The following is a 25375-nucleotide window of genomic DNA, read 5'->3' on the forward strand; positions in this document are numbered from 1 at the left end:
TGTTGGGTTCTCTGTTGATTGGCTGCAGGTCTCTATTCTATATTTTACCCTTTCAATAGCCTGGGAGTACCCACCATAACAGCTGGAACACCTACCCTATACTGGATAAGCAGGAAAGAATATGGATCAATTAGGCTTAAAATAAATCATAAAAATATACGGTGTATAATGAAAAGGCATAGGCACACACTTGCATAATTATTTTTTATTTTTACATACATATTTTTTTGCATCACTAACTTAGAAACAGTGTTTAAAAAGGAAAACATGGAGCAGAAAAATCAACATGCACAACACAACCTCATTTCATGTCCTTTGGAGGAGCTATTGATTACACTTTGTCTTATTTTCCCTTTCTTATAGTGACAGATGAAAGGAAAGCTCAGGTGTGTCCAATTAGAAGAGGCGATGAAGATTGGTGGTGACAACTGCATATTGACTGGACCATCCTTTACCAAGCCAAGACAGTGACAGCTCATATAGACAGCATGGCTCAATTTAAAAAAGAAAAACCAAGTAAAGACAAAAAGACCATGTGAAGCAAGTTGATGTGTCGTGTTGTGATTGGTGAATCGTGGAAGAATCAAAAATTATAAGCTTTTAAATTAGTCTGGTTTCCTTGGCAGGTTGTAGATGGGATCAAAAGAACGTCCTGTAAGAGAAAAGATCTGTCAGATCTACTTTATTCAACTGCACCAAACACAAACGATTAAATCAGATGTGCTTTATTAACTGTTAACAAATGTATGCGCTGGAAAAACTTCAGTCACTTCACACTGAACACTACAGGCCAACACACATGCAGCTGAGCGCCAAAAACATGAAATCATTTTAGTTATCTTTACATCAAAAACACACCAGATCCAACCCTGGGAATGGGCTAGGTTTCAGAACATGTAACAGTCCCATTGAACAACATGAATCAGAATAACTGCTGAAGGCTGGCAGGAGTCCTAGGCTGCTTTTACAAGTGTCCATGACCTCATGATACCGCAGGGGCCTTACGTGAATGGATGCGTTTATTTATGACTCCCTAGGTCATGATCTGACAGATATATGGAGGCACAGGTCACTGACCGCATTAGTTGTAAATGTCCTCACTCAAACAGCATGGCTTTATCACTGGAGAGACTGTCTTGAGGTGACATTTTCAAAATAAACTGCATATTGTGTCCGCATAGAGTTATTGTCACACTTTCTTTATGTGGCACTAGCTGAGCTATAACAGGAAGACAGATTCTTTTCTTTCCTCTAAATGACAGGGAGACTGTCACATGTCCTTAAGAACAACGACAAAAAAAAAAAATAAAATGGGGCCAAACAAAAACAAGTGCCACACCAAACATCCCCTGTGACGTGCAGTGAAGAAGAGGAGGTTTGAAGACTACGTTGATTACCAGGATGAGGGTGAGGTACAGGAGAGGGAGGGCTAGTGCTGAAGTAGGTAGCCATGTCTGTAAAGTGTTGCACTGCCTTCAAACACCTTTCTGTTCACGGTGTGACTGACTGATGCTGACTTAGGGCTGCATACACATGCACACACACACGCACACACACCTATAAACACCTGAACAAAATCCATTTTTATTTCATTAAACTGCTAACAAAATGCTGCATAAATAATAAATGGTAAATGGCCTGTATTTGTATAGCACTTTAATAAGAAGAACGTGAATGCTTACACTTCATCCTCGTAGTCTTTTGGGGGGGCCACAGCGATCACCACATCGATCCAATCCTGGGGGTGAAAACACTTTAAATTTGCATGTGACTGCAATCGAGAATCTACAACACACAATCAATCACGGTTGATAAGGTTTTTAATGAAAATCAATAAAACACCATGCTGCACTAAGGGGGTGAAACTTCTACTTAAAGGGGGGGGTGGGCATGGCATTTCATTTAATCTGAATTTGTTCCTACCCCTCCACTGTTCCAGGCTCGAGTCAGAGAGTTTTGCCCCTCAGTCAGCGTAGCATCAATCAGGATCTTCCCATTCACAGCCATGAGTTCATCTCCGGATACAATCCCACCTACAAAGACAAACGTCAGAGATATTTAACTGGCCAGCAGCATCAATAGGAGACAATAACAACGCTGTAAATGTAAAAAAGAAGAATACAGGCATTTTCTACAGTTTGTCTTCACAAAGCTTTTTTTTTTTTTTAACTCTTTTTCTAATATTTAGATTGCTTTAGCAGTTCTTAACCCTGTAACACCAAGTGTATCATATTTCATATATTGCAAAAATGATGCAAATTGACATTTAATTTCTTGCTTGTTTGTTTTTTAATTTGTCAGAAGGTTAAATAAATACTCAAGTTTCAAAAAAGTTAAACATTTTCTGGCTATTCAGGTTCACAGGTTTAAGTATGGCTGGATAACACTGATAACTAACGCAGTGCCTGTTGTCACAGCAAAGGTGCATGTCACAAAAAGGAGATTTATTGATCCCCTTTGAGGTCAGAGTCCTGTTCTTTTTTGTTACTACAAAACAAAAAGAACAGGACTGCCACTCCTTCAAGCAGAGGCACACACACAAATATTCACCTCATATACACACGGGAACCCAAACTAAACTTTACAAATAGATAAATGAATCTCTGCCACAGAACCCTTGATGACGCCTCAGTTTATATCAATAAAGATGTGGGTAGGGTAGCTGCATAGGGAGAGACCGCCCTCACTAACTTCTGATGCTGATTACAGAAACGACTCGAAGCAGAAAAGAGCTTCAAGGGTTACCCCAAGAAAGATTTTAAGGGGAATAAACCTCAAACTTGGTGTGTATGTTGCTGGAACCTGAGGAAGTGGAACATCAGGTTGTAAGTCATTTTGATGATGGTCGGCTCATTCTATTATTTCAGGGTCTTTACCTTATAATTTAAAGCACCCTGACATGAAGTGCTACAACAAAATAAAGCAGAACTGAACTCCTGTTCTGTTAGGTAGGAAGAGGACACTGTCCACTGTCCATGAAAAAACATGCATCTTGGCTGATCAGCTCAGTAGGGAAAACCAAAGACAAACTGCTGTTTACACCAGTTTGTATTGTGCATCTCCATGGTGTCCAGCATTTGTTCTGACTATGCACTGTTGATGAGTCCGTCTGTCACTAGTCAAGCACCAGATCTGATTAGCAAACCGTGGCAAAGAAAACAAGATGCTTCAAGAACTAATGTGGATGTCTAGGTTTTTACAGCTGTTGACACTAGCAGGTCAAAGTCATGTGGCTTGTTAAAAGCAAGTGATTTAAGTAAACAGACTCAAAGACATTGACACTTGTATTTAGTGAGTTAACCTTCACTCCACCTTTGCTGAGGTCAACACGCCTGTGAATGAAGCCACTACATTAGTAGCTTTTAAAGCAAAGCTTTAAAAATTTATAGAAATCATGACATGCAAGTACAGACATTAAAAATGAACTAACCGTGCTTATCAGCAGCACCACCCTCATACACTGCAGATACCACCAACTTCCCCAAAGGAGAGTCTGCTCCCCCCTCCAGTGCCAGGTCAAGGTTTCCATCCTTAAGAATGATAAGCAAACACACCATTAGTCATTTTCTTGAATAGCTTCCTTCTCCTCTCCTCACAGGAACAAAGGCTCTGCCTACCTTTTTGATTCGCAGCTGCCTCACATCTCGGCCGGCTATCTGGTCCGCAGAGAACTATGACAAAGAAATGATTGCAGAAGGAGAGGCACAAACTAACCGGTTAATAAAACAATAAATGAGGTGGCAGCATAGTGAATAGCTCCCTACTCTTTGAACATGTTTTTAGCCACAAACAAACAAATCTGTAGGGGAAAAAGGCAGCTTTTTAAGTTAACAAAAAGCCGCCTGTTTCATACCAAACTGTTAATGATAATAACAATATGCTTGATCTATTGGCTAGCTACCAGAAATTAGTTATGTAGCCATTAACAGTATTTAGTCTTGTTTATTTACCAGCTGACACCTGTTACTTATTGATATTATTATTAAATTAGTTTGTTAACCTATCATTTTGTATCATTTCTGAGTTTAGACTACATATCTGCAGCACTTTCTGCATAGCTGTAGTGTTAGGCTTGGCCATACGATACCATAGAGTAGGGATCAAAGTCATCCACATGTTTCTGAAATCCCTGAAAGAGAATCAAAAGGCAGCTTATTAAAAATGATCAATTTGTCAACAGGAAGTTAATAAAGAGTACATCACTGCAGACATGAGCTGTTTAACAAGTCACTGCATGGTGTGCTGGCCAGATTTCCTTTGACAATCACTTATATGTTGATCTGATAAAGGGAAACAGAGTCATTTATTTTAAAAAAAAGCACTTTGGCTTTTAAGGCTTTACACAGTTGCTTTGAAAGCCTCACCCCTTAATTCCATTATCAAGACAATAATTCACACTAACATGCACACGCACAGGCAGAAAAAACTCACAAATCATTCTAAACAGCTGTTTAATCTCATAGGAGCAAACGGACATCACGTTTACACAGCTATGATGCGTCAGAGAGGCGGTTTCTCCCGGCAGAATAAACACACATTAATATACGCTCATTTCCTGTTGCTACACAGTGGCTCAAAGTTGGACATAGAAGATGAACTCATTGGTAATGTACGTTTTTATTTGTTGTGGCTGGAGAGAGCAGCCATCAAGCAATGCAAACAGGTGTAGTGTTTAGATATTAAACTAAAGCCACATGAAAACGTAAAGCAACCGTGTTCCTTTCTTCTGGTTATGTACACTATACAAAAACACGTAGACAGAGATATTTCAACCACTTGGAGTCTTCAATGAGCCTCTATGAGAGAGTTCAAAGCATCACTGCTGTAAAACCAAAACTGTGTGACATGCATTCCTGGAGTAGACAACACTATTGTAGACAATACTATTGTCTACTCCAAATCAATAAAAGCTCAGCTACATCAAAAGACAGTGATGCACATGGGGAAAAATGAAGAAGGGACATCACTGAGGTTTCACTCAATGGCCAAACCTGAGGCGTAAGCAGGGAGATTAAAAATAAAGAAAAAAAGAACAGGAGAAAAGCACTCCAGAGTATTAATGGAGAAGGTGACATATGGATTACTTGTCGCTTGTTGTTTGTTTTAAAAGACGAGTTGAACGGCACCATCCGTTTCAACATTTCTGGGGGCTGAAACACAAAAGGAGGTAAAGACGTTTAGTCCAGTCTGAACATTTTAAAGATGAAACTTTAGACCAGGTTGAGCAGCAGTGTGTTGCTGCCCCCTCTGGTTCAAAGTCCGGGTGACTTCTGACCACATTTAGCTACGTTTACCTGTAACACAGTTTCAGCTTACCATCGCTGGCTGTTTACACTGACATTACACTATGCCAGCAACTAACAATTGCTACTAAGAAACTGATGATTTTATTGATTATAATAAAACAGAAAAAAAAATTAATTCTATTAATGCCATCAAATGGTTTGTTGTGCCCAAAAATGCCTGTTTATTATGAATAATAATCACTTAATGGCTCATTTCAGTATATCAGTGCTGAAGTGTGTTGTTGTGATTCTGTGACAGTTACTGGAAAATAAAGCTGTTCTGCTGAATTTTAAAATGCAGATTTTAAAATTCATAATCTGCCCAGTTTGATCCAAGTTTATTACAAGAAGATTAACTGGTCACCTTTATAATATGAAAACCACAGACAGGGAAACAGCTGGAGAATCTGGGAAACTCATCAGGAGTCTGAGATGAGGCAAAGAGTAATTCTTCAGCCGGCTGATGGCATGCTGTGTCAAAAGTCTGAATGTTTGATGACCCTTTTAAGCTACCAATGGTTTTTATCTTGAGGAAATTCAGAAATTCACTGCAGTGTAATGTGTTTATTACCAGGCCATCAGATCGTAGAGCAGGTCTGTGTGGATCTGGGCGGTGGGTCTGTGACTGGGGCAGCATGACAGGCTTAGACATGACCGGGGCCATCTGACGCCTCTGGTTGGGGGGACTGGGAGCTAGTTGCTAATGGGGAAAGACCAGGTTTCCAAGCAACAACCAAGCAAAGGGTAGTATTGAAATATATATATTTGCTTATTTGGAAAAGCTGCAGAAAATTCAAAAGCACGTTGTTTTAAATAAACAAAAAAGAAAGAAAAGAAGAAGGTGTGATTACAAACGTCAGCATGACCTTTTGCAGCAAAAGACTCACCAGGGGGCTGCTTGAAGTTGAAACACGACTGGCATGGGATGTATTTCTCATTACCTGAACCACAGTGGAATATAATGAAACTTTCAGCCCCCTGGCACAAACAGACTACTAAGGAAAATATCAGTGCAACACACTCCAAGACCCACTCCCGTTCTCTCAGATATCACACCATGGCTGAGAGTTCAAAAGCGTCTACTGCCAAGCCCACAGGCCCAACTGCACACGCACAAACATAAGAAAACACCCAAATTTCAGAAACTCCTGTAGGCTAAGAAACCACACACTACAAAGAAACATGAGCAGCTTACTGCTCGCTGTAGACAGAACGTGCTGCTCTCTCTTCATGCATTAAAACATCCCAACACATAAGAGACGACATGCACGTAAACCTATGCATTAAAGAAAAACCGATCTTGCTATTGAAGATGTAGCAACCTACATCTTCCCTAGCAACTCGCATGTTTCACACATGAGGATCTCTGACCTTTGGACTGGAGGGGTAGGACATTTCACTAGTGTTAGACGAGTAAATCCCTCCTCTGGGGAGATATCTGCCTGCCTCCCACTCGCTCCTGGGTTCTTGTGGACTGGGGGGATGCTGGTGATGATGGTGGTGGTAACCTCTGATGGTGCCAAGTCGTTCTTCAGAGTGCTGTGGAGGTGGCGGTGGAGGAGGAGGTGGGGGCGGCGGAGGAGGAGGGGGTGGGGGCGGAGGGGGCCGGGGAGCAGGTTGAGGGGACGATGGAGGTCGCGACACACCAGACGGGTAATGAGAGGAAGGTTGGGGGTGCGGCTGAGGCCTCAGCCTCTTATTCGTCAAAGTGGATGGGGCAGAGGGAGGTTTCCTAGCATTAGGTGGGGAAGGGGGCCGGCGCTGTGGAGATGCTTGAGAAGGAGAGGGGGGATAGTTAGGGATAGTTGGATTCAGGTTGGGCGAGCGTGGAGGGAGAGGTAAGGGAGGTGGTGGCTGGCTGGTGCTGGGCTGGGTAGGGGCTAGTCTTTTTAGCGGGCCCCTCAAGCTCTGATCCACTTCGTCCAGGTTAATGTCGTCCAGATCAGTGGTGGCCAGGTGAAGACCACCAGGAAAACGCTTCACTTTTGGCTCAGAAGCAGGGGAGCGTGGCGGGGAGAGCTTAGAAGTCAGAATGAAACGGAAAAAATTTCACCTCACATTAATTCACCTTTAAAACTATTTCACAATGAATGCACTTTTAAAAAAAATACCGCCTGAACTTTTCTACCTAATTACACAAAAACATGACATATAGTTAAGAAGGGGCTGTCAAAATGTTGAGAGACTGGCTGAATATTCTGTTCAAAAAAACAAATGATTGCATTTAATATTCAGCTCATGGTGCAGTCTCCCTGCTTTTGTTACATGCAAATGAGTGAACCGATGCCACCTTGCTCATTATTGTTGGGCTGCTGTGCCTTCAGAGCAGTATATATGTTCTTTAACCAGTATTTTAAAAATTGCATATAAAATTACATTCAGACAGAGGAGGTCTCACTCTGTACCTCGGGGGATTCATTCTCCACACACGAGATCTGCTCCAGTCGTGTCTGACATAGACGCTCCACCCAGTGCTGCACCTTTTCTGACTCCTCTAAGTCTTCCCTCTCCGTCTCTGAAACCTGGTACAGAGTCAGATCCATGCAGCATCACACAACAGGAGTCAGTCCTTCATGCATGCTTGCATCCTGATCTATAAAATAACCGATGCATGTAGCTGAACGCTTGCTCCTCTGCACCCCCTCCACATACCTCCTGAACCAGCCGACTGATCTTTAGTTGCTTCTCTCGCTCGTGCATCTCTTCCTTCTCTTTGGCGAGTTTCAGCTCAAACTCCATCTCCTTCTTGTTTTTTCTCTGCTCCTGCAGCGTGTCTGTGTTGGACACTTTCTTCTTTTTCTTCTTTTTGTCTCCTTTCTGACATGTCACCAGTTAGTCAGAATACAAGAAAGGAACGGGGAAGGCAAATCTGCCAATCCTAACTCAAAAGCACTGCAGGCAAAGCCTAGTGATGCCACACAGTGTATGAATAAAAAACCCTAGCAAACCACAAGCAAAAGCCCTGATTTTAAACGTCTAACCAACACTATAAGAAGACATCACAGCAAACTGAACCTTCACAGCTGACAGTACCTTGCGTAATGATGGCAGTTTCCCCTCATATCGATAAAACCAGCCAAATGCTAAAGATAGAAATGAACAGAGGTCAGGCTTACAAGGATGCTTCCAGATTAAACAATGACATCAAACTCCATGCAGCCCAGCCAAACAAAGCACTCAAAGAGAGAAATGAATCCATTCATGCTGTCCAAATAAAAAAAATGAAGTTGTAACCGCATTTCAAGTGATGCAACAAATGTGCTGGAATTAACCTTCAGCAGCTTCTACCAATAAAATAAACAGCTGGAGTAATAATACGAACATAAGACTCGCATTGTGAAACTGTGATTGGCAAAGGAAATCCTGCACGGTCTTGCGTTTGCTGCTTTACGCAGACATCCACCTACAACAGCTGTCACAGTGTCAGCTGAGGTTCCAAACTCACTTCTCTGTCCTCCTCGTCCTCCTCATCTTCCTCATCTTCCTCATCTTCCTCAGCGAAAGAGCTGACTTCATCAGCATAGAGAAGAGGTCATAAAAAGCGGCACAGCACACAGAAGAGGCAGAGAGAGAGAGAGCGTGCAGAGAAACTGGGTGAATGAAGTAAAACACAAGCGCATCGCTAGTTTCAGCAGAGAAGTGAAGTTCAGAACGAAACACAGGATTCGTGCATTTTAAAAAGAAGACACTGCCGTCTGTCCTTACGAGAACTTTTGGCCTTTGGAGTTGGGGTGGTTCTTGGGGATGGGACCTTTGGACTGGAATTAGGGCTCTTGGGTCTGTCTGTACCATAGTCCTCCTCCCACTCTCTGTTGTGTTTTTTCTCCATAGCTTCAATCCTACAGAGATGCACGAAATTATATACATGTTCAAACAATATTTGCTTGGAAGTTCATCACATTAAAAGTAATAATGAGTTGTGCACCTTTCCATTTCCTTCTGATAACGCTCCTCCTCTTCTGCAGCTTTCTGAGAGAGCTCCATCTTTCGTCTAGTAAAACACACCAATAAAGTCTGTTTACACAACATATTAGAGCAGTGGGTTCCAAAGACACAAAATACACTAATCAGCAACCAGTGGGTGAAAGGAATATAGATGTTACTTTGACACGCATGAGCCAGCTAAATAATCTACAGGCCATGCAACTCATCGGCTTGCAAAATCCCCAGAGAGCAGTTAATTAGGATTCCCGGCCCCCAGGATCGATCCAAAGGACCCTCTGCCAGCATCTCGTGTCCATGCTTTGACATGTTAGAGCCATTTAGGTGACCATCGTGGTGCAGGTGGTTTTACTGCTTTGGCTGTTTGGTGTCTGTAATTACAACTTGTCTCCTTTTGAGTGTCAACTTATAATATACAGACATATTATTCATTTCCAGGTATTGTTAGACATAAATATTACAACTGAAAGCACTGAGGTTATCAAGTGTATCCTCTGAATTTACAAGCAGCAGGCTAAATTTGTAAAAGAGTTATTAAATTGAACATTAATCTAAGTCATACATCTTATAAAGAGTAGTCTTGTGTATTTGTTGATTAATGTTTCTGATGCACACAGCTGGTCATTTTTGCAATGATCTGTTTGTAGATCAGTGGGAAAAAAAAAAAAGTACTCAGTCACTAATTGACTGACTGAATCCAGAGAAGACTGCTCTCTGGAAAGTATCAAGGTAACATCAGTCACCGCCTTTGCCATTAGATGATGACATTTCATCTCTTGTTGTCAACATATTGATATCCCCAAACTGATTATTGGCCCAGTTGTTAGTTTACTTTGTACACTTGAGGGCATATTAGGCTGATTTGTGTCTGACAGCAGTGCTCTGTGAATGATCACAAGAAACCTTCCAGCTGATGAACTGAGTGACTTTGTTCCCCCGTTTGTTACAATAACAAGTAGCAGCATTTTAATAATAGAAAAAGCCTCCTATTGATGTCCTATTGATGTTATTTGCATAACATTTAACATTTCCCATATTTTTACATAAATCATTTCAGCTGATTACACAGGTGGTACTCTCTCACTGCCTGACATCGTCTGTGGTTTAGCTAATGCTCTTGATTTCAGTGTGACCATCCCTTAACATTATGAAATTTAATGAAGGGTAATATGATAATAATTCATTGGCAATGTTTTATTAAACAGCCCATGATTTTTACATCCAGCTGCAGGAGCAAAGCCAGGGGACCCCTCCACATAACCAATGGTGAGGCCTTTTAGAGGGCCAGATTTGCAGCTAGTAATTGTGACATTTTATCACAACAATTTTTCTGTCAGTGTTCTGTAAAATTTGTTGTTTGCACATTTTAATGTTGGAAAAACTCATTTAAACTGTAATTATGTCAGGATCTTAATCAACAATGGAAAATAAAATAAAATAATAGACTGAGGGGTACATAAAATGCTTATTATCTATGGTTAGCCCCATGAGTATTTGGACAATAACATTGCTTTTGTAGTTTTGCCTCTGTACGCCACCACAATGGACTTTAAAGCAAACAACGAAGACACGACTTTACTTCAGAGGGGGGTTATTAAAATTATTGTAATAACTGTTTTGGAATTGCATGGATTTTTACACATATTCACCCATTTTCAGAGGCTCAAACTAACTCTCGAGGGGTTTTATAACCAGGTTAGTGACATCTTTTGATTTGAAATGCATTGTGGTATTGCACACAGCTAAATTGTAAGACAGCGAACATTTCATATTTTCCACTCAGAAAGACCATTAGTGGGGCATCAGCTGTTGTTTTACTCTAATAAAAAGTCCAGCAGACACAAACTAACATCCATCTTCATTTGGACATTTTGTTCAGATGCTTCTAAAGAATATGAATCCAATACAAACAGTTTTTTAACAGTTTTTTGGCTTCTTGTTGCCTAAAAAGACACAGTGAGAGCACTGATAAAGTTAATACAACAAACATTTACATGTCATATTATTGATGACCTATCTATAGCAAAATAATATTATAGTGGCATTTACATTAGTAAGGTTTTCTCCTGTTAGGATTACCCGAAAACAAAGTGTGATCCAAAGCCTAAGTAACATCTGTTTGAACTGAGTCAGATCAACGTCGCACCTTTGAAGTTAAAGCGACAGCAATCTTGCTAACTAGCATGAAGTCAGCATCTTGCATTACAACGTAAACTATACAACTCCCACCACACACTGCAGAAGCTCTGTCTCGTGTCAGGACAAGGTTAATTAGAAGTTTTGTGCTGTTCACTCACTGTCTCTCCTTCTCCTGCTGCTCTTTAATGATTTTGTTGGTCTCCAGTGCCACCTTCTTCTGGTGCATCAGCTCCTTCCTCTCCACGTCCCTGCGGGCCTCCAGTGCCAGACGCTCCTCATCTGTCATAAACAGCTCGCTGCCCTGAGAGAGTGAGAGCCACAGACAGTAATGACGGAAAGACATACAGCAGGGGTCCTCAAACTTTAGCTCTGGAGACTGACAGGCAAGTCCAAACCAGTCTCTCTGACCGGGAACAGAGGGGAGATGTCAGTTTTTGACACCTGACATCCTTGAAGCCTCTCAGAATCATTGAGTATTTAAGAGATTTCTATTACTGGTATATAATTATACCAGTAATACAATATCTTGTGTCGTTCTTATAGGTGCTTCTCTCCTTTTTGGCCCGAGTGTAATTAACTGAAGCAGGCGCTGAACTTGAGAGCAGTCGCACCATAATGTCTGAGTGCAGCATTGTTCATACATTCTTCTGTTATTGCCATGAGTCTCGACCCTGGATTCATCAGTAAATAGGACCGTTTTTTCCTGTCGTGTCCTGTATATGTCAGTCTTGAAGCATTGTCCTTGTTACCTCTGCTGACAAGTGGTACAGAGACCACTAAACATCCCTCAAGACCACATGCATCTTTTTGTGACCTTGGCGTATTGATTTTCTGATGGTGTGCTCACTTTTGGTGTTCTTGTTCGTGCTTTGGATGCAACTGATACGGTTCCTGGAAAGTGTTTCAGAGTACAATGCACAGCCTACTTAGAAACCTTCAGCCTGCTTACAAAGCCTCTTTATCCTTATAACCTATCCTATGACCTGATGGCATGTTTTCAAATGTCACCGTACTGATTAATAAACAATTTTCTGCAGGTAACGTGAGGTATAGCCACATAAAAACAGGTGAAAATGGCTGCTGATTTACATCAGCATTAATTATACACACTGCTTCAGCAGAATAGCTCTAACTTAATTTTAAATTCATTGTACGCTGCAATTTTTGTATCCAACTGCTGGAACAAAACCCTATAAAATGCATTCTAGAGGTACACTTTGTATCACAGTGTTATACTGCATATTGCAAATATTCTGGATGACTTATTGCTGCAGGGTTCTCCAAATATGCAGAAAAATAACATCATACCTATACAAAAAGCTGTTTTAAAATTAAAGTGTCTCTGGTATGCGCCAAGTCCTTGGTTTCAATGACCTGAAGGGGATTTACTGCACACGTCCAAACAAAGACATACTCACAGATAATGACATTAGACGGGCACCAAGGAAATAAATAAATAAGATGTGAATGCCTGTCTCCGTTACACAGGCCTCATACCTGAGTCCCAGAGCAAACAACATGATGAGTAACTTGACTGAGGATAAATGTCGCTCCTGCAGACAGTGGGGCTGAAGCACAGGCTGGTGCTGTCATGTCTCCAAAACAAACGGACAGATTAATCTGAGCAATGCAGGAATGCAAAGGAGAAACTAAGCAAGAGGCAGAAGTCTCTGTCTCTTCATCCATGACAGATGATCCCTTAAGTGTTTTACTTTCTCAGAAGTTGCTTCAAAACTGAGTAAAGTGATTTTATCTAAAAGGTTACTCCTCTTCTGCATATTATTCTGTAAAGTTATGCAAAATAGTAAAAGATTTTTCCCTTATTAGATAAAGGAAATTTGAAAATATCTTTAAATTCAGGCAACATCATAAGACATACAAAAAAACACGACAATTCGTATGTGACTCGATTGGGGATTGCCAACGTGAGACTCTTTTTCAAAAGCATAAACCAAAATTTTATGCACTTCTTAATTATATACACTCACCGGACTCTTTATTACATACATCTAACTAGTACCAGACTGGACCCTTATATGCCTGTAAAATTGCCTTCATCTTTCACTGCATTCATTTTTTTAAGCTGCTGCAAACATTCCTTAGAGATTTTGGTCCATATCGATATGACAGCATCACACAGTTGCTCCAGATTTGTCAGGTAGATGTGGTCAAGAGCAACATTCAGGTAAGCTATGGCAGTTAAACGATGCTCAGTTGTTAATAATGGGCCCAAATTGTTCCATGAAAATATCCCCCCACAACATTACACAACCACCAGCAGCAGCCTGTACCGTTCATACAAGGCAGGACGAATCTATGCTTTCATGTTGTTTACATCAAATTCTGACCCGACTGTCATCAGACTGAGCAATATTTTTCAAATCTTTCGATGTCTAATTTTGGTGACCCTGTTTAATTTCAATTTCCTGTTTTTAGCTGGCAGGAGTGGCACTCATCGTGATTCTTCTCCTGCTGTAAATCATCTCCCTGAAAATGTGATGTGTGTTCAGCGATGATTTCCTGCACACTTTGGTTTTAATGACTGGTTATTTGAGTTACTGTTGCCTTCCTATTAGCTGACATCTGACATCGACAAGGAATTGGTTTTGTAGGAAAATCCCAGTATTAGCAGTTTCTGAAATAGAACATCCTGTTGGGCACTAACCATGCCACATTCAGAGATGCTTAAATCAGCTTTCGTTCCCGTTCTGATGCCCGGTTTGAACCTCAGCAGGTCGCACAACCATGTCTACAAGTGTAAATGCATTGAGTTGATGCAATGTGACTGGCTCAATAGATACATGAGCAGTTGTACTTAAAAAAGTGGCCGGTGAATGTACACTGACATACATTTGTATTGAAAACAAGAGTGTACTTACAGCTCCTGCCAGAACTGTAATAGTCAAACTTCTGCTGCTCTTCAGGACTTTCACGGCCTGAAAATGTTGAAACACAGGACTTTAAATAACACTTGTAAAGTTCAGTTTTATGAAGTTAAAGAAAAAAAAAAAAAACAGAATCTCTGGAGCCTGTGTTGTTTGTCCTATTTGCATTCATCAGGGTGTGAATTATCCAGTTAAATATAGGAACATGCTGCAAGCTTGGTTTTGGCCATCAGCCACAGGAAGGATTTTTGCTGGTTAAACACTAATTTGGCTTTGGTAATGCAGCTCAGTGATTTAAGCTGAGAACAAACACCAGCAGTGATAGAGGGCTTAACTTTTACTACCATAAAAGGCATAGTATTTTAAAACAAAGAGAAATGTAAAAAAAAAGAAATAAAAACATATAGAAATAATTAAATTAAGCAAAACACACCTCTCTGTGGTCCATGTTAGTGAAATCCACTCCGTTCACCTCCACAATCTGGTCTCCAGCCTACATTTTGATATGAGGCACATATTCACTGTCAATAGGTTTATGAGTATCATCATTTTATACAATCTCTGCGGTCTTTTAGAAAAAAATCACCTCAAGCCCAACTTCTGCAGAGAGGGAGCCTGGCTTGACGTTACTGATGTATATACCAGGTTTCTGGGTTGGACCACTGGATATGCTGATGCCCATGCCCTTGGTACCAACAAGACTCAGGAAAACTTTCTTCTCCTTGATCTCCTTTCCTCCAATGGATGCCAAGCCTGCCACACTGCTTTTTTTCTCCTTGAAGAGTACAGGAGAAGTCTTTTAGCTGGCTGCTAAACAAAAACCATTAAGAAGAAAGTATTATTTCATCTCTCACCCCCGATTCAGACACAAACTGGTCAACAAACTGCCACTTCAGGGGTTCATCTGATGAGCTGGAGAAATGAGAAAAAACTATGAGAATTCAGCCCTGGCACAGCATGGCACAGTTTATTACAACAGTAATACACAAGTGGATTCATATCTCACGTTTTCACTGGGATCATCCCCACGTCTGCACAGAAAAATAAATAAGATAACACAAGTTAGATCACTTTCATGTTAGCAGGTAATGCCACTACTAATGGACACAAAGTCTGTGGTTAACCTACGTCGAACTTTGAGTGACACGACATTCTTTGTCTTGATGAGACTGATGACCTCCTCGTGGATACAGGAGGAAATTGAGTATCCATTGATACGCACAATCTCATCACCAACCTATATATGAAGACAGGAGAATATATCATAGATGAGATATTAAATGTGATTATGTAAATTTAAGTGGTTTACATTCAAAGTCTTCCTTTATAACTCTATTTTACACCAAGTAAAGCTGGGCATACACTGTGCGATTTTTGGCCCATTTTGAGGGGATTTTTCAGTCGTGCGACCGTTTGGGGGATCGGCCCGAGTTTCGCCTTAATTGTGTGTTGTGCATCCTGTAGTATACATGGGGTAATGAGAAGCGATTAACACCTCATGACCAGCTCCCGATCACCAATCATATGGTCACAAGAAAATCAAACCTGTTTGAAATCCTGGTCGCCCCTCGTGAGGGTATCGCGCTGTTGAAGCAGTGCCAGGAGCCAATTTAACGCAACCTCTCACACTGTGCATGCACAAACACAGAAATTGAAGTGAAAAAGATGGCGAAGCATGGCAGTGCAGTGCAGCGTGTGATCTGGACACAAGCGATGGAGGCCCAACTTGTAGAAGTTTGGCAACCTCACCTAAGCCTTTTCGATGTGGCCTCACAAAATCATCACGACCGCAACAACCAAGAAAAGAGTTGGATGGACATGCTGCTCAATTATGTTTTTCATTAGCAGTTTAGCAAAGTTGATGGTGGTGGTGGTGGTATGTGTGTGTGTGTGTGAAAGACAGAGTGCGAGACAGACTTTGTGTTATATATTAGCTATATAATATAAGCGCATTGGGCCGTGTAGTGTGAGAACATGCATCGTGACCTATGAACTTCTAACCTGCAATTCAGTCGTACAGTTTGGGCAGGAGCCAAATAATGCGACTGAAAAAAATCCCACAGAGTATGCCCAGCATAAGGCCAGTTTAAAACACTACACACTTGCAACAAGAAAAGAAAAGTATTCAGTTAAAATTTTAAATCTCAGATTATAGATTCTTGTATTTGATTAGGCCCAAAATGATCACCATTATCAAAGGTCTCAGTAGTAAGTAGTTATTTTGTTATAACAGTTATAAAAAAGCTAAGGCACAAAAACATGTAAAAAAAATAGATTAAGTAAGTACAATGGTACATATATATGACAAAACAAAAAAATACTGGCAAACACCAGTGCTACCACTGGTGCTACCATAAGATTAAATGGAAAAAATAAGCACTAATCGAATTTAAGTTTATTCTTTTACTGACATTTTCTGTTTGTATTCGACTAGAACTAGGAATATTAAATCCACCCCCATTATAAAGAGATATAATTATTCCACATGTGGATAGATTCGTAAATAGTGCTGTAACCCCGGTCTATATATTTTTTTAAAGCATAAAAAAATCTGTAGAAACAAGCATAAATTATAATTATAGTACCTGTAGGCCCACATTATCAGCTTGTCCATCTTTTATAATCTGGGATATATAAAGACCACAGCCAAACTCAAGCCCTCCTCGGACGCTCAGACCTAGACCATCGCGATTGGTCCGATCCAAACGCACCTCTTTTAGCTTCCTGCACACATCAGGTGAGAAAATATAAAGCAAGATGTACAAGCCAATGAAAGCTAATATAAGGTAAATGCATGCCAGGGTCAGTAACTGCATGCTAGAAAGGCAATAAATAACCATGTTGTACTCACCTTGACCTCTTGGGGGTGAGCAAGTCATACTCCACCTGGTGCTTGAGAGGGATGAGAGGTCGGATGGCGTCAAACAAGGGGAGACGCTTTGGTTCGTTAATTACCAGCTTTAGGTCTCCCACCAACACTCGCAAATCCATCGACCTGGAAAGTGAGAGAAGGATAATTAGTGGTTTCACAACAATTTACCAGATCTGCTAATTTAGGCAATTACAAAACGGTGACAGCTCCCCTTGAAAATCAAACAATATGAGAAAGTCTGCAAAAAAGTGATTTCCAAAAAGGCTGGGATGCTGTGCAAAATATAGATAATTATTTAAACTCATATTTAATTGTTTTTTTTCAAAGAGCTAGTGCTTAGTCATTTTTGTTTCATAATATGCCAAATGGTTTTAAAAGCATGATATGTCTGGAGTGCAGGTGGGTCAGTTTAGGAACCAGACTCTTTTCCTGATCCGTGTGGGATTTTTCCCTTGACATTGACAAGGAGATGAAAATCTCACCTCTATCAGAGTCTACACACCCGATTTTTAAAATGTTTGCACTTTACCTTCTGCACCAACTGATGCAATTTATCAGGGTTAGCACAGCAATCTCTCTAGAGCCACAGGCATTTTTCCTCATAATAAAAAAACTTCAGAAAACATCCAAATGTACCTTTGAGTATTTTTTTTATTTTAGGATAAAGGGCAATTGGAACAGCAATTAAAGCAGCAAAGTAAATGCTATGGTATGAAATTCTTCCAGGTCACCTTCCTTTTGAATAATTAATATGTGCCATTTTAGCTCCATTTGGAGGTTGAACATAAAAAGAGCTTTTGTTGATAACTGGCCAGGCTTGTCGGAGCTCAGTGGAAACTGATCAGAGGCTTAACCAATAGGGTCACAGGACTGTGCCTCTGTACAAAGATTAATTGAAACCTAGACCTATCCCTTCCCCCTCTCATGCCATCCAGGACCACATTTTCATCAAAAAACACGACCCAGGGAGGATCTGAACCAGAGGTCTGCGTGCATTAAAACTGTCAGGGACAAGATTAATGGCTCCTAAATATTATTCATGAAAATGTTTAAAGCTAGAGAAAACATACAGAAGCACAAGAAGATGTTTTTTGTAATTAAATCTATACAAATACTACAAAGACCCATACGTGTCTACAGTTTCTTTGTTGTAACCCTTTTTGGCTATAGTTGTGCAAAGTTATTTAAGGACATAATCTATTCCATAATCATCAATGTTTTAGTCATAATGTGTGAAAAATCAGTGAGGAAATACAACACACACTCTGTAGACATGCTGAGCAGTGACAGATGGTACTCACTGGTGATACATGCGGAGGACGTCATACAGGTAATCCTTTTCTGCTTCATTTTCAATCAGCAACTCCACCTGCAAGAAAACACAAGCATCTGGTACCATCCTTCATCATTAAGCCCCCTGAAACACACCGTATCTCTCCCCTGTTTTCCTGTCAGCTACAGGGGGTGAGCCCCCTGTGTGTGTGTGTGTGTGTGTGTGTGTGTGTGTGTGTGTGTGTGTGTCCCCAAGTCATACAAACCTGATGACGGTTCAGTTGCAGCAGGATAGTTTTAAGGAACCGTTTGGGCCAGTCGCTGATATAACACATTTCACTATCTGTTTCCAGCAAAATCTCTCCTATAATAAGCTGAAAGCCTCACTTTCTAAGACATTAAAGTTCAGATAAATCCCTGGATGATGAGGGTCCATGTGCTAAACGTGAAATGGGCTGCCCATGTCTAACCACCAAACCCCTGGGAGGAAATAATGGCCACAGGGATGAGGAGAGGCTGCAGTAGGAAGGTCAGGAGTGTCACCTTACATCTCAAAAAGAGGTAAACATTCACACATGCACGCCTCATGTTGAATAATCAGACCTCAAATTAAAGAACAGGCATCATAGAGCACACACCCTCCGAGGACCATTTCTGCAGGGGTTAAAGTTAAGGCAGAACCACTGAGCCACACAGGGTGTGTGAACGGTGTTTATGATGGTCATAAACTTCTCTTTTTCCTGCAGAGTGAGCCACATGGACCTTGGCACCATAAACCAGTAAAGTATAGATAACTTGTTAGGCAGATAAGCATTTCTGGTTTAAAGATCAGAACTGTTTTCATACAGTGAGCTTCTCTGTCACAATGTAGTACCTACAGAATAAAAATGTGTGACTTTTATGCAAATAAAAACACAATAAAATTGCACAATAATCCAATTTTCAGGTGAATCAGACCATACAACTGACAAACATCCTCAACCAAACAATTAAGACAGTGTCGCAAACAGAAACAAAGCCCATTTGTGCATCATTCACCACTCAGCCTCTAATTAAACCCGTAAATTGTCGCATCTCTTCCGCTTAGCTGCTCGTATCTGACACATTATCTAATGCTAAAGCGCCCTTTGTGGAGAGCCTACAATATGGGACTCTGCTTGCCTGCGTGCAGCACAGATGGCTGTGAGGTGATCCCTACATGCTCTGGGGATGAAAAAGCCTTGAACATATCGTGTTCTCTTCATCTGTTATCTTTGCTGCTGATGACTTTCTGGGGGAAGTAGTCAACACCACCCACACATCAAAGTATAATTTCAAGCTGATTCACTGCATGAATGAATCCTGACTCCTAATAACATTTTATACTGCTTGTTGACTATAGTGACCTCTGCTGTGTAACTTTTACCTGAGTAAGAATAAGGTACCAATCAGGGAGGAAAGCTGTCCTACAGCAACCTCTTAAGGCTTTAAAGTATGGAAAATTGCGCAAAGAGAATTAAGTGTCACCAAAAAGACAAAATCCTCCGACACTCGTTTCACTTGGGCAACAGATGAGATTAGAAGCAGATGTTTCAGCTAAATAAAAACCCGTTAATCTACTACAACAACATTAAAAACAAACAGCAACTTTATTTCTTAATGATATGTTTGAATTACTGTTCAAATAAAAGTTGAGTTTTTTTGTTTTTTTTATTCGTCGCTTTGTCGGGCAGGCCTGTCTACGCAACATCTCACCGGCAGACACCTGAGCCAGCCAGCGAAAAGACAACCAGGTAAAAAAAAAAAGAGCTTCATTTAACATCCAGTTAATTCATGTTAGGATAGTTAAAAAAAAAATGTTGTTATTTTTATCATACCTTGTGCCTAAATTCTCGAGCAACTTTCCGCTCCATTGTTGAGAAACACCACAAAACGGTCCGACGTGAGATCTCAGCGTTGGTCAAGTTTGACGGGACGCGGCCGGAGGTCAATACGTCAAGGTAGTAGGACTGCAATCAGAGCTTCCGGTTAAAAATGTTATAGTAATATGCTTATTCGTCAAAATTAAAGCGGTCTTTGTTGTAAATATAGTCGCTTTTAACATTTAAAAACATATTATCCACAAAATATAATTGCTGTACACTTTATTTCAAGCTCAAATTTATAATTAAGACCTTTATTTTGAAGGGTTCACTGTGTAGCTTGGACTTCTTGCTAAGTCTGATTAATTTGTTGATAATCAAACAAATACATAAATGATTGATTGAATAAATACATAAATTTAAAAAACATACACGTCATCATATTTTTTTTTATAAATATATTCATGATAATAAAATATTATATTTAATTTTTTATTTTTTGTCGCTACGGTCGCTAGGTGGCAAAATAACGTCTGTTGCGGCTGAGTTTCCTACGAAGAAGAAAAAGGGGCGGTAACTTCCTGGTTTCAAAAGAACAACACCGCGGCGCTGCTAGACTGTTTAAAGTTGTGACGGGTGAGTAAAATTCAGAAGTATTTAAGCGAAAAGAAAGCCTGGATAAACGTACGACAGCTATAATGGTGCGCTGTATGATATGACATTTCTTATTTCTCATGAATTCATCACCATGAAACATAAAACATACTTAATAGCGACTTATTTTGCTACGACATGCTCTTTTTTATAGATTATTTTTTATGTGAAGTAAAAGTTCTTTATGCCCAACTGAATCATTGACGTGGCAGTTTAATATGGGTTTAAAGCGTTAAATTATCCCTCTGCAAGAATAGCGGACTGGTTTCAAAAGTCCCGCTCCCCCTACCGCCCAGTCTGCGGTAACCGAAATATACGACTGATATAAATTACCCTGTTAGCTCTGCAATCCAGATAGTGTTACCTTTTCACAATTATTGCAAAATGCCACTCTAGAAGTTCTTTTAGTTGACGTATTCACCGGTTATGTAACGTGTCATAATAATTGGAAATACTGCAAAAGGTAATATTTTTGCTTGTCCACCAACTCCTAATACAAGAAGTGTTTATTTTTTTCTAATGCTGTAAATGTTTCACTATTTGTATAATTATATCTATTCTGCTGACTCCGTTAAAGTTCTTTACATAATTGGACGCTTAAAGTATGTGGATATTAAGACCACAAAACTATTTTAAGTGCTCATGATTTAAAAACAACTGATTATTCATATAAACCTTTTAAACATCTTTATATGTATTTTCCATTTTGTTTACAGTGTCTGCAACAGGATGGGGTCCCCAAAGAAACATGCAACACCACACAGGTAAAGAACATACATTTGACACGCTGAACGCTGAACTTATGTTGCCATAGCACAGAGTGAGCCAAAGTAATGCTTTTTACTCTAATCTCCCTAAATGATACTTGGATTTATTGTGACAGTCTGGTTCCCCTACTGTTACAGACTCATCCCACATGGATTAAGCGTTATTACCTAAATGGGTTTAAATTCTTGGGTAATCCTTTACGCAGTTTATATGTCATGGGTAAAGTGCTGTGGTATTGTAGCTGATACAGTTACAACCAAAGTGTGAGTCTTCAGTCCCCAAATGTAAATTGTATGCCAGTATCATCATCTTTGAAATGGTTCATGTTCTTTGTTTTCTTTTTCTGTTTTTCACCCAACAGGACTAATATTCGTACCCCGGGTCAGGAGCTTGACTCGCCACTCCCCCCTATTCACGAGCGTCTGGCGCAACTGCGTCCATCCAGAGAGCTTCTGGAGTTCTACAGACAGAAGATTGCCCAGTTTGATAGCGAGCACTTGGAGCTGCTGCAGATGCTGGAAAAGTATAAAAGCCTCACTGAAGATCAGGTGAGAGATGGGAGTCAATGTGAGAGGCTTTGATTTTAAGCCATTTGTGCCAAAGAATCTTTGCCTAACTAATCTTGCCTCCCTTCATAACACCCTGAAAGCATAAGCTACAGTGGGAAATACGACAGCGCGAAGGAGAGATTGCAGAGCTTCAGAGTGCTCTGAGTGACATGCAGGTCTACCTTTTCCAAGAGAGAGAGCAGTCTCTGCGGCTTTATGCAGAAAACGACAGATTAAAGATCAGGTAGGTGTACAGTTCAACCTTAAGTATAGCATTAAATATTGATAAAAGTGAGTCACAGTGCCTGCAGAGAATGATTACTATTCTGTTAATAGTGATGATTTACTTTACCATCTGGCTTACTGCAACTAACCAAGTATTTTTTTTTCTACATATTTCTAATCATTTAAAACCAGTATTTTATGTTAACATATTTCTTTAAGAAAGTAGAAGGCTATACAAGTTATTCTTGACTGATAGCAGTAGGTGTGTAGCATTTGATATCTTAATAACTTGTTACCACCATTATCTGTTGTTGCTTCTGTGTATAAAACTTTATTACCATCTAGCCACTGTTTTACAGAGAGCTGGAGGACAGGAAGAAAATCCAACACCTTCTTGGTCTTGTGGGTCCTGACACAGGAGAGATTACATATTTCCACCGGGAACCTCCTCACAAGGTGCGTGCTTACATCATCGTAGGTCATTTTCTCAGTCGATGCTTTGAACTCAAATTATAATCTCAGTAAGATACGTTGGATTGACTGGTGCAGCTAAACAGAACTACAGCATTTTTAATGATATTACCAAAGTCCTTCTAAAAGCAAGCCTCTGTTTGGCTGTTATCTTGGTAATGCAGTCAGGCAGTTATTTAGGGTTATAACATTGAAGCTCCCAGAGTAGTTAAAAATACTGTTGTACTACTATTATTGCTATATTTCAGGTCACTATCTCACAGAGGTACCCAGAGTCCAGATTGGAGGAAAATCTCAGTCTTAGGCCAACAAAGTTGAGACCTGCTGCAACCAGGAAAGGTTTGAAAAAATATTTACTACAAATAATATTAGTTTATTTTGTCTGATTATTCAAGAAAATGTGAATGTATTTTATTTGTGTTGTGGTTTGTTTGTTTGTTTGTTTTTTAATCAAGTCATCACTACTTATGTATTTAAACTAGCCTTTTGTAATGACCATGCCATTTTGATTTTATATTTAAGCAGAGAGTGGCAGGAGAACAAAATTTGCAGATAGGGAAAATGGAGAGAGCTTGGAACAGTACAACAATGAGAAACAGACATTGTTGCTACAGGTATGGGCCCACTTTATGTATGCATGAAATGGGATTTCATTTATATGATCTGTTACAGAAAGTTAAACATTTCTTTCTCTTGTGCGTCTTGTGTTTACATTTTGTGGCACATGTCTCCAGGTGGAGGCGTTGCAGGCTCAAATGGAAGAGCAGACTCGCCTGGCCAAAGAGCAAGTGGACGCTCTGCTGGAGGATCGAAAGATTAAAACAGAGGAGGCCGAGGCACAGCGGCAGAGAGACCAGGACCGCATCGCTGCTCTGACTGACAAGTTAGTCTTATAGTTTATGTAGTTTATGTTGTCTGTATTTTTAGGTATTTATTATTGTGACTTATAGCTGTTTGTAAAACAAAGCTCTAGACATTTCTCTTCTTTTTGAAGTGATATCACTGTGGCTGACATTAAATTTCCAGATTTACTTAAATTTATCTCCTTTGACATGTCAGACTCCAGCAAACTCAGAACCTGTTGCATGAGAGCACCAGAGATTTTTTACAGCTAAAGTTTGACACACGAGCTAATGAGAAGAGCTGGATGGTAGAGAAGGATCGCCTGCTGAGGGAACTGGACTCCTGCCACAGCCGTCTTAGGAAGGCCAGGGGTGTCGGCACTGAGTCGGGGCGAACGTGGCAGCACAGCAGCAGCACAGCCCTCCCTCAGCCTCAGTCAGAGTCAGATCAGCCACACAAAGAGGAGCTAAAGGTAACATTAACTATTTGTTTGTGTTCATGAAAGTCTTTCCTGATTCCATTTTATAGGGTTGTATAAATGCCTTTTATAAATGCCCTCAGAATAAATCACAGTTTTTTGGCAAGTTCATTGTAGTCTCTTGTTTTTTCTTTATTCTTTTTTCAAACAGATATTGCAGGAGGAGCTGAAGCAAGCCAACCGTCTGGCAGACATGTACAGGGAGCAGTGCATTACTTTTGAAACAGAACTGTCCCAAATCAGAGAGGAAGGGGATGTGGGCAGGGAAATATTCAAGGTACACCAGTTTGATTGATGGTTTAGTCTGTACAAGCCTTATACACATCTCTGATTAAATGGTATCTGATATTGATGGCAATCACCAAGTTTCTTTTTACTGATACCTTGCTTCTGTGTGCAGGAGCGTTCAGAGAAAATGGCCAAGCGCCTCCAGCTGATGACTCAGCGTTATGAGGCATTGGAGAAGAGGAGGGTGATGGAGGTGGAGGGCTTCAAGGCGGACCTTAAACTCCTCAGACAGAAACTCAAAGATGTAGAAAAACAGCTTCTGAAGGTAAAAAGATCCAAACTGTGTGACCAATTGATTTTTGTTAGAAAGTTATTTTTTGATCTCAGCATGCCTGTGCTTGTTTTTACATATTATAAGCACTGTGAATTACTTTAATTTTAATGCAAAACAAAGTTAAGCAAAACTTTCACTCGTCTTCCTTCAATTTTTCCACCTTGCTCATGTCCAAAATCACATTTTACTAAGTATTGACTGGGAGATTCTCTTTTCATCAGGTTACCTTGAATGTGGGGCCCAACCAGGACTTAGCCATCCTTCATGAAGTACGACAAACCAATGCCAGGACCAAAAAGGTTCAGGGCGAGCTGATGGCTCTGAAGGCAAAAATCTATGGACTTGAAAATGAGCTAAGATACAGCTGAGGATAATGCTCTGATATTTTCTGTAATGTGTAGCTGTGTTTATCTGTTATGGTTGCTTATTCTGCTGTTTTTATTTTAGAAAACTAGACTAAATGTTATTGATATTTTGTGCTTTGGACCAATAAAAATCGTTGACCGTTATTTTAAATCAGTGTGCAATCAGTTCTTTATATTTAATTTAAAAAGATGCAGCTTTGAATTTTTTTTTACTGTGACAACCAA

General features: G+C 40.2%; 2 protein-coding genes across 6 annotated transcripts; one reads left to right on the forward strand and one right to left on the reverse strand.

The window, feature by feature from the left end:
• Nucleotides 1-99: 99 nt before the first annotated feature.
• ush1c (Usher syndrome 1C) lies at nt 100-20361 on the reverse strand. Of its 4 annotated transcripts, XM_013272488.3 has the most exons (20): nt 20252-20361; nt 18425-18492; nt 17103-17246; nt 16837-16975; nt 15380-15488; nt 15258-15282; nt 15106-15163; nt 14838-15026; nt 14685-14744; nt 14246-14302; nt 11525-11667; nt 9211-9276; nt 8991-9124; nt 8731-8795; nt 4088-4129; nt 3618-3671; nt 3431-3530; nt 1924-2033; nt 1683-1738; nt 102-652 (listed from the first exon to the last, which is right to left on the reverse strand). In XM_013272488.3, exons 1-20 carry the CDS (start codon nt 20285-20287, stop codon nt 640-642), a joined length of 1668 nt encoding a protein of 555 aa, XP_013127942.1. In that variant the 5' UTR covers nt 20288-20361; the 3' UTR covers nt 102-639. The 4 variants fall into 4 exon arrangements, with proteins under 4 accessions (XP_025765041.1, XP_013127944.1, XP_013127942.1 ...); XM_013272489.3 differs by lacking the exon at nt 102-652 and having other exon boundaries at nt 1679-1738; XM_025909256.1 differs by lacking the exons at nt 8731-8795; nt 8991-9124; nt 9211-9276; ... (9 more) ...; nt 18425-18492; nt 20252-20361 and adding exons at nt 5857-5985; nt 6173-6226; nt 6657-7304; ... (1 more) ...; nt 7938-8102; nt 8319-8722 and having other exon boundaries at nt 100-652.
• Nucleotides 20241-25301, forward strand: ccdc77 (coiled-coil domain containing 77). Of its 2 annotated transcripts, none has more exons than XM_013272491.2 (13): nt 20241-20374; nt 20755-20872; nt 21607-21654; nt 22020-22206; nt 22308-22450; nt 22791-22887; nt 23151-23241; nt 23425-23516; nt 23637-23785; nt 23962-24217; nt 24375-24500; nt 24624-24776; nt 25007-25301. In XM_013272491.2, the coding sequence occupies exons 3-13, from the start codon at nt 21620-21622 to the stop codon at nt 25151-25153; spliced, it is 1476 nt and encodes a 491-aa protein (XP_013127945.1). In that variant the 5' UTR covers nt 20241-20374; nt 20755-20872; nt 21607-21619; the 3' UTR covers nt 25154-25301. The 2 variants fall into 2 exon arrangements, with proteins under 2 accessions (XP_013127945.1, XP_013127946.1); XM_013272492.2 differs by having other exon boundaries at nt 23428-23516.
• The last annotated feature ends 74 nt before the right edge of the window (nt 25302-25375 follow it).

The sequence above is a fragment of the Oreochromis niloticus genome, linkage group LG7 (assembly GCF_001858045.2).
Source record: "Oreochromis niloticus isolate F11D_XX linkage group LG7, O_niloticus_UMD_NMBU, whole genome shotgun sequence".
In the NCBI taxonomy this organism is placed as follows: domain Eukaryota; kingdom Metazoa; phylum Chordata; class Actinopteri; order Cichliformes; family Cichlidae; genus Oreochromis; species Oreochromis niloticus.

What these genes read in the sequence shown, in the direction of transcription:
- ush1c (XM_013272488.3), bottom strand. Translation starts at nt 20,287, where the DNA reads ATGGAGCGGAAAGTTGCTCGAGAATTTAGGCACAAG. An exon ending in GTCCTCCGCATGTATCACCA is followed by an intron (nt 17,247 to 18,424) that starts GTGAGTACCATC and finishes CTCACTTTCCAG; the next exon opens with GTCGATGGATTTGCGAGTGT. An exon ending in CTGATAATGTGGGCCTACAG is followed by an intron (nt 15,489 to 16,836) that starts GTACTATAATTA and finishes CTTCATATATAG; the next exon opens with GTTGGTGATGAGATTGTGCG.
- ccdc77 (XM_013272491.2), top strand. Translation starts at nt 21,620, where the DNA reads ATGGGGTCCCCAAAGAAACATGCAACACCACACAG. An exon ending in AAACATGCAACACCACACAG is followed by an intron (nt 21,655 to 22,019) that starts GTAAAGAACATA and finishes TTCACCCAACAG; the next exon opens with GACTAATATTCGTACCCCGG. An exon ending in ACCGGGAACCTCCTCACAAG is followed by an intron (nt 22,888 to 23,150) that starts GTGCGTGCTTAC and finishes GCTATATTTCAG; the next exon opens with GTCACTATCTCACAGAGGTA.